We start from the raw sequence: 12748 nt of genomic DNA on the forward strand, positions 1-12748 counted from the left end.
TCCAGACCACTTACACATCTTCTCTCCAATCCTTACACTCACGCTCAAGGTGAATACTTATCAGTAACCTCATGATGGTTCAAGAGAGAAATCAGAGTGAGGGATAAGCTATCCAGCCAAACCTTGATAATATTCCCCTGCTTTTAATAAGGTTTGGAGAGAGACTGCATGTCTCCTGAGAGTGGGTATCAGGAGATATTGGGTCTCATTAGGTAGGATGTAGCGGTCTGCATCTTCTTTAGGAACGTCTGTCAGATGGGGAAACTGAGGCTTGGAGAGGGGACAGCTCCTGCACAGAGCCCCCCGAGTGCCTTCCCCTCATGTTCCTTCCTGTGGCACACAGCCTCCCCACCTGCACCCGCCTTGGCAGCCCCGGAAGCTGCTCTCTCTCCCAATCAGATCTCACACAGACAGGGGCTGGGGGCTAGTAGGAAGCTGGGTTGGGGTCAGTACTCACCACCTGCACACACTCCATGAGGGGCAGGCGCACAGCCTGGTTACCAGAGAGGCTCACCACACAGGCTGGGGTGTCCGGGGTCCCCTCCAAAAGCGCCATTACTGCTTCCACACCCATCCTGCTGCCCTGCAGGAAGCAAAGCCGCTCTGGTCCAAGCCTCCCCTCTGGTCTCGGCCTGGAGGACCTGGTCATCCAAGGCCCATTCCAAATCACAAGCTGAGTTCCACATTTAAGGACTATAGCCTAGAACTCCCTGGGCTTTACCTTCTGACCCACATTTCATCTAAAGCTTGATGATGCATCCTCCTTTTGCCAGAAGAGCCCCCAAGGATTCTTCCTGGTTCCAGGGAACCATATCCACTATAGTTATCAACAGATTACTGGGGCTGAGTAAGATTCCCTTCTTGATGAAAGTAGGATGGGAGTACAAACAGTGTCTAAGGTTAGATCTTAATTTTTCACTCAGGCTGTAAGATATTCGACCCTAGTGAAGCCTAGCGTCTCCCATCATTTTTTGCAACAAAGGAGAACTCTGGAGCATGTGGCAATGAGTCAAGGCCCACTGCAGTCCAGAGGCTGGTGACGGAGCAACGTGAGCAATGGCTGAAGCCCCTGTGCTGCGGAAGGACAGCAAGTTGAGGGTTCCACAGAGCCCCGTGACTTACCAGGATCCTGTCAAAGGCTGACGGTGTCCCACCCCGCTGCACATGCCCCAAGACAGTGACCCGGGTGTCATATCCCAGACGCTTAACCACCAGCTGAAGGGACAGAGAGAGATGCAGAGTCAAGAAGAGGAATCAAGCAGGGACCCAGATAAACCAAGGATGACTCAGCCTCTTATCTTGTAATGATCCCTGGGTGGGAGGAAACCAGGGGGCCGGACATTCAGGGACAGACGTGCACAAGAACTAAGGGGAGACTCGGAAACTACTGGGGAACAGGCTCGGGGCTGGTAAGGTGTCACGGCCCCTCTGGCTCCACCCATACTAACATTTTTTATGTCTTCAGAGGTGATTGGTTTCCCCTGCTTGTCAATTGCACCCTCAGCTACGATGATGATGTTGAGACGAGAACCACGGTTCCTTGTCTGGTTGAGAACAAAGGGCAAAATGGTCAGTGTCGTGAAACTGATGGATAGGAAAGCCATCAGCAGCAGAACAGGGCAAGGGGATTAAAGAGCAAGACAACTGCCAGTACCTCACTGAGCCGACGACAAAGGTGTTCCTCCCAGTCGTCATCTGGTGGACACTCGGGAATGAAGACCCAGTCGGCCCCACAGGAGAGGGACGTGACAAGGGCCAGGTACCTGAGATGAGAACCGGTAGTGTCACGGCAGGAGCCACAGATCACGGCCAGCCTCCCCCGTTCCTGACAAGGCCACCTGGTCCCACTGGAGGTGGAAGGCCTGCGGAGCCCCCATTTCACCACTGGGGTGATGGTAGGAGCCCCACCGAGACAGCTGCTCAGTGAGCTTCTGCCCCTCAAGAGGCCCTTCTATTCACACTCACCTGCCTCAGCGGCTCCCAGTCTCAGAGCACTGTCTGCTCTTTCACATTGCATGTGCACATGTGGGTGTGTAAGGGAGGTGGGTGGGGATGAGGAAAGGTGGCCACACTGAGAAAAGTGTGTAGACCTCCTGATCTGCCCCCACGGGGAGCCCCTCAGGTCTCCGGAGAAGAGGAAAGGGCTATTGCTTGTACACGGAATAAACAAGACGGTGGGCGCAGTCTTACCCACAGTGCCGGCCCATCACCTCCAACACAAAGGTCCTCTGGTGGCTGCAAGAGAGACAGAGGGCTTACACAGTCCAAATGTTCCTACGGCCAGACCTGTGGGCCCCCACCCACATCGAGGCCCAGGAACCTATCTTCGGTATATGTTTATGCTGTGGGAGACCTGGAAGACCCAGGGGAATCGCTTTTAGCCACGGGGTATCCTTCCCAGGCCTGAGAAAGCACTGCAGAAATGGTGTCAGTACTAAGGCACTGTGTCTGGGAAGGAGGGACCAGGAAGGGAAGAGGCAAAGGGAAAAGAAGTGGAGAGAGGACTCGACTGACCTGGAATCCTCCAGGATCGCCCCTGGGAGACTGCCATCCCTCTGTACCCCCATTCTCCTGCACTGCCTCCCCTGAGTCCCTCCCATCTCACCTGTGGCATGATGGCCTCTACGATCCCTCTGATATGGCTGGAAAGGCTTGGGGGGCCCTGGAATTGTCTTACGTCATTTAGGAGATCCCACAGGTATTAAAGCCCGCAGAGCAACACGTGTGGGTAGACAGTGGCCAGAGGCGAGTCTTATGGTATGGAGCAGTAAAATTAAGTGCTCCAGGGGTAATTCTTAGTTAAAAACAGTGTTCTAGTCCCCAGAAAACCGATCACAATAGTATCACAGCTCAAGCACTTTCACCTTTTCTAGTACTCAGCCAGCTGATCTAGTCCAGCTCCATCCTCCCACACCTCTTCCTCCTGGGCCCTCACCTCTGAGCAGTAGTAGTGATGGCATCTACAATCTCTATGATCCGGTGCAGGGCAGAGTCGGTGCCAATGGTCATATCAGTGCCACAGAAGTCATTGTCAATTGAGCCAACCAGGCCCACGATGTTCAGGTAGCTGGACTTGGTAGCCTCCTCTGCTGTGATCTTGCCTGATGAGGGGAAGCAAAGCAGGGGGCCCTGGGTGAGGTCCCCAGTGCCACGGAGCAGGTGGCTGGAGAGGGCAGGGGCTGCAGTCCATGGCAATTGTCAACAATGGCAAAAAGAGGAGGGCAAAGACTGCCTCTGTGTCTGGGCAACAACTTTCTCCCATGAGAGGAGGCGGGTGATGTGCACATGCGCAGAAACCGCACTGACAGAGCAGCAGCTCACCTGATTTCTGGAGGTCACTCAACAAGTCACCCCACTCAGAGCGGAAGGTGTCGGCCCCAGTGAGGCTGCCGTCTCCCCCAATGACACACAGGTTGGTGATCCCACGCTTCACCAGGTTGTGGGCAGCTCGGAGCCGGCCTTCCCGCTCCCGAAAGTCCTTGCACCGGGCGCTTCCAATCACTGTGCCTCCCTTTGGGGAAGAGGTGGGAGTCAGATCCCCAGGTGACAAGGCCAAATTTGGGCTCAACAGGCTAGGATTCCCCCATCCCAACATCACCACATGGCTCCCAAGGAAGTTCCCTGACATCCTGAAGAGTCACTGGCCCCTTCATGTATGTGTGTGTGTGTGTTTCGTTTTAAAGCTTTATTCTTCATGAAAAGGGTTAATAAAATTCACATGAGTTTCAAACTCCAGAATCATGAACACTGATGTTTAAGTCTCTTGTCTAAGGGCATATAATTGTACAAGCTTAGCCATTAGTGGAAGACATGTGAGTCTCAATTCCCTTTGACACATTTCTATTTCATTTGCCTAGCTAGCTTCCTTGACTGCATTCAAGGTTATTCACTTTATCTTGATTTTCGGCTTGATTTGCATGAGCCTACATGGAACTTTCCCTGTTTTTCACCTCCTTGTAGTTCACTGAGATTTTTTTTTTCTCCCACTGGTCCCTTCTAAAGGAAGGTGAGATGGTGCTGGCTGAGGCATCACGGGGTCTTTCCCACGTTCCCACGTTCTGCTACACCTCTTAGAAGATGGTTAAGATGGACCTGTGCCACTGAAGGTTTTGTCATGGCAACTGTCCTAAAGAGACCTAGGGAATACACACGTGTATGTAGGCCTCTAAAATGACCTCCATCTTTCTCATCTTAGACATGTAAGCAGCAGAGCAGTGACTTCAGCAGGGGCCAAGCACTGCCAGTCCTTTCCCCTTTGCACCTGGAGACCTGTGTGCCAGTGGGAGGACCCACAAGACCCAGGCGTTCACAGGAAAAACAGCTCTGAGCAGGGAAAGCCCTAAACTCCCAGGAGCTTGTAGACACGCCAAGACAGGATAGCACGCCCAGGGTTTTCACAAATCATATGAACTCTGGGCATCCATGCCTTCTGGGTACTGATGAAGAATTTTGGCTCATTCTCAGACTGCTTTATGGAGGTGCCATTGCCTGTTTAAAATCTTCACTAAGTGCTTCATTAAGTTTCTCCTCATGGATTTTTTTTTTAGGGGATTGAGGTAAAGAATGAGAATACAAATGTAATGTGTAGATTTTTCAGTAAATCAGAAAACGGGTATAGAATGACTTAGAGAAAGTAGCAAAAGGGGCTGCGGATACAATCAAGATCATCTCGGGGTTTTTAAAACTCTAAAAGGCTATCCCAGTTCCTTCCTTCCTTAAAAGGTCCGGTTTCGGGTCACCTCATCATCATAACATGAGGACTGGCAAACTTCAGCTCTACTTCTGGCTCTGGCTCCAGTCCCCTGATGAGGTTATTTTCAGGGCCTGACCTTCCCCGTGACTCCAGAGCACCCCATTACATGCCAGTTCCTCAAGTCTCACCTATGACCTTTCTATAAAGAACAAAGCGTCCTATGATCACATCCCAACCCTATATCCTGCCCCAGGAAACCAGGGTGATGTTTTCAAATGCAAAGAGTAAAGGGTAAATGTAGCCCCTCTGTGGTCATAGAACCCCTTTCTACTAAGCCACATGGCAGGGGATTCGGGAAACCATGAGCCCCACCCAAATGGGGTGAGACACAGACAGCACAAACAGGGGACGGAGCCCTCTGGAACATACCAGCTGAAGCATCATCGAGACGCTCTCCCATGTGGCTTCCTGGATGTTATCTCCACCATCTACCAGGCCTTGATAACCCTGTGGGGTACATTACATCCACTCAGCCTCTGCTAGGCTTCCCCCAAACCCCCGGGATTAAGACAGGGTCCCTGGGAAGAGGTTCTCTGAGAATCAAGTCACCTCCCATTCCTGAGAAAAACACAGTCCAAGGAAGGAGACATCAGTTGTTCCAATACCCTCTTCTAGTTTCTCTCATTCTTGAAACATCAGGATGCGCCCTTCCTAACATTTAATCTCGATTTCTCTAATTTATGGCTCATCCCATTTCCTCCCAGGGGAACTAGATGACAGATGGTTTTGATAACCAGCAAAAGAGGAAAAAAAGACAGGGATGTTAGAAGGAGAAAAGGAGAGAAACACAACTTGAAGAGAGATGGTAACACTTAAGAGAAGAAAGGGAGACAGACCTTAAGGAAAGAAGAGTGGACAGAGGATGAGAGGAAAAGGAGAGGAGGGAAGCAAGGAGTTAGAACCCTGGAAAGTAAGACAACTGCAGAAACAGAGTGGGACTCGTCCGAGCCTCAGGACGAGGCTAAGTTGTTTCAGCTTCCCTCTCTGTTTGGGGGTAGATGAAGGGAAGGAAGAATTGATTCTTACTTTAAATTGAACAGGCAACACGAGGACCTGGTCTGCAGATCTCTGGGCCCCACCATCATTACTGGAGCCCAGAGCGGGAAGGAGTGATTCTTAGGGACACAGAATCAAGAGCAATTAGACACATAACCAGGCGAAAAGGAGAGAGGGTGCGGAGAGGGAGTAGAAAACACAGAGTGATGGGGATCAGAGCAGAGAACCAACCTCATGGACAAAGAAGACACGGGCACCAGTATAGATGCCAACACGAACCACAGCCCTGACAGCAGCATTCATACCTGCAAGGAGGAAAGAGTCAGAGAGAGGTTACTCCTAAGGAAAGTAGCACTGGGCTCTAAGACCTGAGTCAGTCCTTTTCCAAGGCTTTTCTCTGAATCTAGAATCCCCTCATCCAAGTCTTCTGTGCTCCCCATTAACCCTGAATTACTTCATTCAATGTTAACATTACACAACTTACCTCCATTCGCCTCCCCAACCTCCCAAAATTCCATCTTTCTAAAACGTTTCCATGCCAGGGCAACCTGGGGAATAAGCATCTCACATGCTTTTTGTGGGGTCAGATGCTGCTAGATGCTTGTCAATCGTCAACTCATTTAATCCTTCCCACAACCCGGGAGTTGCCTCCATTTCAGACTTGGAAACTGAAGCTCAAATAGGTTGAGGTTACAGAGCGAGGATGAGGTCAGCTTTGAATCCAAATCCGAAATGTCTAAACCAACACTGCTGACCTCCATGCTAATCCCAATGGCTACACGAGGCTTTTCCTTGTCTTCGGCAGTGAATCTGGCATCCGGCTTGTATAGGCTTCTCAGGACAAAGACATGACTCTGGGCTCAGTGACCCTGAGCATGTCCATTACTGGCTGGTGGATCCTCCCAGTCCCCCTACATACACAGCTTTCTAGTGTTGTTGCGTTGGTGTGTGTTCCCGTGGGCGCCACGCAATGAGATCCTCTGGCTCCCAAACTACCAGAAGAGGTTGTGACCAAGCGTGCAGGCATAAGCAGTGGAGACTCTATGCTCTCCTTCTCCGGTGCTGATCCTTTCCTGTGACCCTGTGTGTGGCATGTGTATGACGAACTGAAACATCGTGCTGAAAATTACTGTCTCCACTGGGAGAAACAACCAGGCCTGAACAGAGGGGAGAGCCTTTCCCGCATCCTCATCTGTGAGCACCATCCTTCTCCTAGCAGCTGCTCAATGACAAGAACCCTGTCTTCCAAGAGTACAGGGCGGAGCTGACCTGGCACCACATACAACACAGGGCTGTGCGGACAACCACAGTAGGAACAATGCCACTGCTAGTGCTCAGCAGCCTCACTGGTGAGACATTCCTGGGTCTTAATCTTGGTAACCCTGTCGTACCTTATAATGGGAGGAAGGGCTTAGAGTGATGCCAGGACAGATCAGCTTCTTGTGAACCACTTTAATCACCCTCCCTCAGGTAGCCCTGTACACATTACACGTTTTTGTTTCAACCTAAAATCTATTCATATGGTCCTTAACTTGCCTGGAGAAATACCAGTAAGCACTCGAGAAGCCAGTAAGTGGAAAAATCTGCAGCAGCAGGCTAAAATCCATCATGAACTATTGCATAATCCAAAGCTATCTGGAACTGAATAGAATCAAAAAGGCCAGAATATCTATTTTTCAGGTTTGTTTGTTTGCAGGTCGACAAACCTATTGGTTTTACATGGCTTTAAGCTCCAAATCAAACTGAATGCCTTACTATTCACTTACTTAACAAATATTCATTAAATACCTCTCATGTTCCTAACTCTATACAGGCACTGGGAAAGATGCATCAGGGGATGACAGAATGTCTAGGGATACAAAGATAAAGGACTTGGGAATGGTCCTCAAGACAAGGGAAGAGGGACTTTCCTCGTGGTCCAGGGGTTAAGATTCTGTACTTTCACTGCAAGGGGGCATGAATCCTAGTTGCGAAACTAAGATTTCACATGCTGCTTAGCAAGGCCAAAAAATTAAAAAATTAAAAAAAAAAAAAAAGATGGGAGGAATTATAGTGCGGTTCTAATTTGGATCCATATGGAGGGGATTTCTACAAAGTGCAATGGGGACAAGGAGAAGAAGCATCTATGATGCCAGGAGGAAGTCAGGGAAGGTGTCACAGAAAAGACTGAATTTGTCCTGGGACCTAAAGGATAATTTCCTTTCAAATCTTTTGGTCGGATGGATGAATCTGGGGACAGTGTTATAGGCAGGATGAATAGCACAAATAAAGTTGAGGGTCAAGCAGTAGCCTTACTAACTCTGTGTTATAAAGAATAAACTGGAAAACTATATAGAGATGAAGCTGTGCAGCGGGGCAGGGACCTGTGCCCATTGAGGGAAGGCTAGTTTTTATTCTGGAAGCCAGGGTTTGACTGGGGATCCACGGGTGAAGGTTTCAGGGAATCCATGAACCCCAAGAAACTGTATGAAAAGCTTTGTGGGCAAGGGCATTTCTTCTGGGAGAAGGTCCATAGCATTCATTGATTCTTAAAGAGGTCTGTATCTTATAAAACATAAAAGTTATAGTCACTGGAGAATCTCTGAAGAGCGGAGGGACATAATGAGCTCTATGGATCAGAAAGATCACTCTAGCAGCAATGCGGAAGACAGACTGGAAAGAGGGGACACTCGCATTAGATGGCTACCTGGCCACGGTGACAAAAACAATCAGGGCCTCGACTGGGCACTTGGGACGAAACAGAGACTGGACAGGAGAACCTGGGAAACAGAAGCAATGGGACTTCCATCTAATCAGTATGTGATTAGATTTCAAGGTGTTGGAGAGGAAGGAAGACATGCCCCATGACTGCCTTGGGCCCCAGGGAAAACTGTGCAGTTAGCTGAGTGGAGGTGGGTTTGGGTTTGGAAAGATCGGGCTGGGGATGATATAGTCATATCTGGATCTACTGAGTTTGAAGTTCTTGTGGGTCATCCATGTGGACCCGGAAGACCATCTTGAGAAAATAGGTAAAATTAGAAGGGAAAGGGGCAAAGAATGGAACCCTGAGGGACACCAATGTTGAATGAATAAGGAGCAGCAAGAAAGACAGGAGGAGAACCAGGACTCAGCAACATCTTAGAAGCCAAAGGGGACAGTTTCAAGAAGTAGGAACTTTGCCATAGGCGTCTGATAATTGATCTGAGATGAGAACTGGAAGGTTGGGCTTGCCAACAAAAGGTCACTGGATAGCACTGATGTCCAAATATACTTATTACATCACCAAGGCAAAGTCTAGACATCTAACTGATGGACTTGAAGGAATCAAAAGTGAAAAAATCTGTGAAGGGAGAGGCCTTTTCAGAAGCTTTAGGAAAAATGAATAAATTCAATTTTTAAAAATCAGGATGAATATGAAACTACTGTTTATTTTCTAGACTTTCCCAAGGCCTATGGGATTCTCTTTTGGATACCTGGAGTCCTGGAGTATAAATCTGTAATCTTACGAAAGAAGGAAAAAATATTTTTCTGAAATGTATAGCTTGGAAAGCTCTTTCCTGCTCCTGAGCTGAAGAAGGGTAGGGGAGAAAAAAATTAAAGGAAAACAAATCACTTCAAAGGTTTTAAGTGTAAAACAAACAATAGATGGTGGACAAGAAACATCCAAGTCTCTTGGGCAGAAGAAAAATCCCACAAGAAAAGAAGATTCTCTATTCCCCTCCCTCTGCCTTTTTACCATACCAACTTTCAGAGGTCATCCTCCCTGCCTCAGAAATGAATATCTGAGTGTTTCCTAGAAATCAAGTTTTACAACCCCTAGGTGCCTCTGTACCCTTAGTTCCCTAGAAGTCACAGACTGGGCTATATAGATTATACTAGAAAGTCCCAGTAATGCTTTGGGCTCTCCTACTTAACGTCACCGGCCTGTTCTGGTCCCAGGCCAGTCCTTGGCTGTTCCATGTTGCCCTAAATAACCCTCCATGACCAGCTGTCTGCCTTATTAGAAGCAAGACGAAGGATAAGATTACAGGCACCACCCAGGGGTACTCTGGGCACAGCCACGAGGGACTCTGGAGAGCATCAGAAGCACGTACTTTGGAGTCTCCAATTACGGCCTGTTGGGAAGAGGCTGTAGGGAGGACTACAGGGGATAGGTCTATGACATGAGATAGGAGAAAAACAAATAAATGACTTGGTCACTATCTTTTTGCTAAAATTTTTCTTTCTACCTTAATTGAACTTTGAATAAGAAAAAAAAAGGACATGAAGAGCAAATGTTTGTTAGATATAATTATACTTTCTGATGGCTACGTAATTAAAAGTTGTAAATCCTAAACAGCTATGGAGAGGGAATAGAATCCTATTCCAATGAACCTTTAAAAATAGGATAAATATGCTTTTGGAATAGACTGCCTGTCTGAGGACAGATGGATAGAGCAGGTGACTGAGGTCCTTTCCAGCAGAATATGCCCATTTCATTAGGCCAAATGTAGTGTGGTTTCAGGAGGATTGGGACCACTTCTGGGCTGGAGAGGGGGTTAGGATCTGGCATCTAATCAGCCCAGTTTCTGAGTTCAGGATGTCTGATTCTTGGCCACTCTTCTATTTTAAGACGCTATTAGCCTTGCTAATAGGTGGTGCTAGTGGTAAAGAACCTGCCTGCCAACGCAGGAGATCTAAGAGACGTGGGCTTGATCCCTGGATTGGGAAGATCCCCTGGAGAAGGGCAAGGCAACCCACTCCAGTATTCTTGCCTGGACAATCCCATGGACAGAGGAGCCTGGCGGGCTACAGTCCATAGAGTCACAAAGAGTCGGACGCAACTGAAGCAACCCAGCAGCAGCGACCGTGCTAAGGTCAGGGAACAACAGAGCTGAGGCTCCTCTAGATCTTATAGAGCTGACCTCTCTTTGCCATGTGGCCTACAGCCTCTAGGGAAAAACCTTCCTGTGCCTCTCCCTGGGAGAACGAGGGCCCCATTAACCTATCTCCATGCAGGCCACTTCTGCATTTGAGCTGTTATAATTAAATGTTTGAGCAATTATAATTAAACACTTGTTCAAAATGTTTCACTTGGGACCTTTTAGTTGGGAGCTCTCAAATCTACTTTGAGTTTGCTGTTGCGCTTCCTTCCTCCCAAGAATTCTATCCTACCACTCTCAGTCCCTACTGACACGCACCTGTGATGTTATATGGCTTTGCAGTGGGATGTGTCCCTGGGTACACGGTGCCTGTCTCTAGAAGGGTCTCTCTGCTCGGGATCAGAAGCTGTAAGGGCTCTGCTGCTCTTGGACCCATGTTAAATCCTAGACTTCTTTTTTTTAAACCTCCTTCCCTCTCCAGAAAGCTCTGCTTCTTCATAAATTCATAACTCTGTGGACCTCATCTGGATTTTTAGCGGGCTCTTGCTTCCCCTAATTTGACAATCCAATTCCACAGGCCATCCTACCAAGGTTTTAGGACCAACACTCAGAGTTTATGCTGAGGAACTCAGTACTGATATGAGATTCTTTCCAGGAGAGGAGAGAGAAGCAAGAGAAATCAGGTCTGTGTTCCTAACCTGGCTACTATTCCTAAACTCAAGCCTCTTGCCTCCTTCCTCTGTTTTCCTATTCATAACAGATATCACAATTATAATTAAACATTAGTTTAAAATATACTTAAAGTCTAGCTTTACTAATATACTAGTTAGAAGAGTCATAAGAACAAGGACGACGGGTGAATCTTCCCCTGATGAAGGCGTAGCGTCTCCCATCCTGTCTGGCACACAGCAGATGCCCAACAGTCCACTTTCCATTGAATTGGTGTTGCATTTACTGCATCGCGCACTGATTTACGCACTTTACTTGAATGAAGAGTTCAGTTTCTCGAAATCTATCTTTTCCACGAAGCCTTCCCTGGTTAGTCCAACCAAGGCCTACCATTTCAATACATAAGTGGATTCTATCCTAAGAATAAGGATAGAGTGGGCTAAGTGGGATAAGCGGGCTAAGACACACTTGATTATTGTTATTTATGTTATTATGTTATTTATTAAGAATTTTAATAACATATGACATCTTTCCTCATTAAATTACAGTTCCCAAAGGAAACCAGCTTCTCCACAACACACAAGACAGGGCTCTACACAAAGTGGGTGTTTAAAAACCTGAGGGAAGAGCGGTACAGAGGGAAGGGGAGGCCAGCTGAGATCCCCTTCGTTCTCTCTTCATCTTTCCATATACCTGACAGTTCTGACTCCCAGGTCTCCTAGACTCAAGCCAGAGGGCTTTGCTTTCTTCGGCCTGCCGCCCCCCACCCACCCTCCACTCCCTTTGGTTTGTACTGATTAACTGCTGCCGTTCCTGTTTGTTTAAGGGTTAAAGGAATGGAAGAGCAGGAGAGGTCAGAGAAAACAGAGAACAGCAGAATGACGCAGACGTGCGCCCAGTAGAAGGAAACGTGTTGCAAGAGTGAGGCGCCTGACCCTGGTCCACGCAGGAGCCCTGACACCAGAGTCGGCTCCTAAAGACTTGCTAGAGCCCATCAAATACCAGTTCCAAATCCCCTCCTTTTCCCAGCATCTCCAATGTACTTGGAGTGAACCAACCTACTGCCTTCTCAACAATTTTATCTCTTTTTAGTTTCCTTTCCAATCCTGCTCGAGAAAACACCAGTTTTCTGAGTCCCAAAGGACCCAAATTGTCCCAGATCTTCAGAGAAACTTGGAAAGAAGCTTTATGAAGACCTAAGTAAGTTTAGGGGAGAATGGATACATGTATACGTATGGCTAGGTCCCTCTGTTCCCCACCCAAAACTATCACAACACTGTGAATTGGCTGTAACCCAATATAAAATAAAAAGTTGTTTTTTTTTTTTTTTTTTTAAAGTAGAGCAAGTAAAATCCAAAAGCACTTGTGGACTTAGACCTAACAGAGATTTTGGGGGAAGCCCCAGGTCCCTGTGTAAATGTACAGCAGGAGGATCTTAAGGAGGATAGTTCTGTTCTACAGGCTAAGGCTAAGGGAGTCAGGAAATTTA

General features: G+C 47.9%; 1 protein-coding gene across 13 annotated transcripts in view; it reads right to left on the reverse strand.

Moving 5' to 3' along the window:
- Positions 1–12748, reverse strand: part of PFKM (phosphofructokinase, muscle) — a 44162-nt gene that overhangs the window by 8216 nt on the left and 23198 nt on the right. For all 13 annotated transcript variants that reach the window (XM_042246783.2, XM_060412676.1, XM_060412675.1 and 10 more), the window contains 9 exons: positions 5981–6054; positions 5123–5200; positions 3322–3511; positions 2936–3101; positions 2191–2235; positions 1655–1763; positions 1449–1544; positions 1123–1215; positions 458–583 (listed from right to left, as the gene is read on the reverse strand). In XM_042246783.2, coding sequence (XP_042102717.1) covers positions 458–583; positions 1123–1215; positions 1449–1544; positions 1655–1763; positions 2191–2235; positions 2936–3101; positions 3322–3511; positions 5123–5200; positions 5981–6054 — 977 coding nt within the window. The remainder of the gene's footprint in view (positions 1–457; positions 584–1122; positions 1216–1448; positions 1545–1654; positions 1764–2190; positions 2236–2935; positions 3102–3321; positions 3512–5122; positions 5201–5980; positions 6055–12748) is intronic.

The sequence above is a fragment of the Ovis aries genome, chromosome 3 (assembly GCF_016772045.2).
Source record: "Ovis aries strain OAR_USU_Benz2616 breed Rambouillet chromosome 3, ARS-UI_Ramb_v3.0, whole genome shotgun sequence".
Lineage (NCBI taxonomy): Eukaryota > Metazoa > Chordata > Mammalia > Artiodactyla > Bovidae > Ovis > Ovis aries.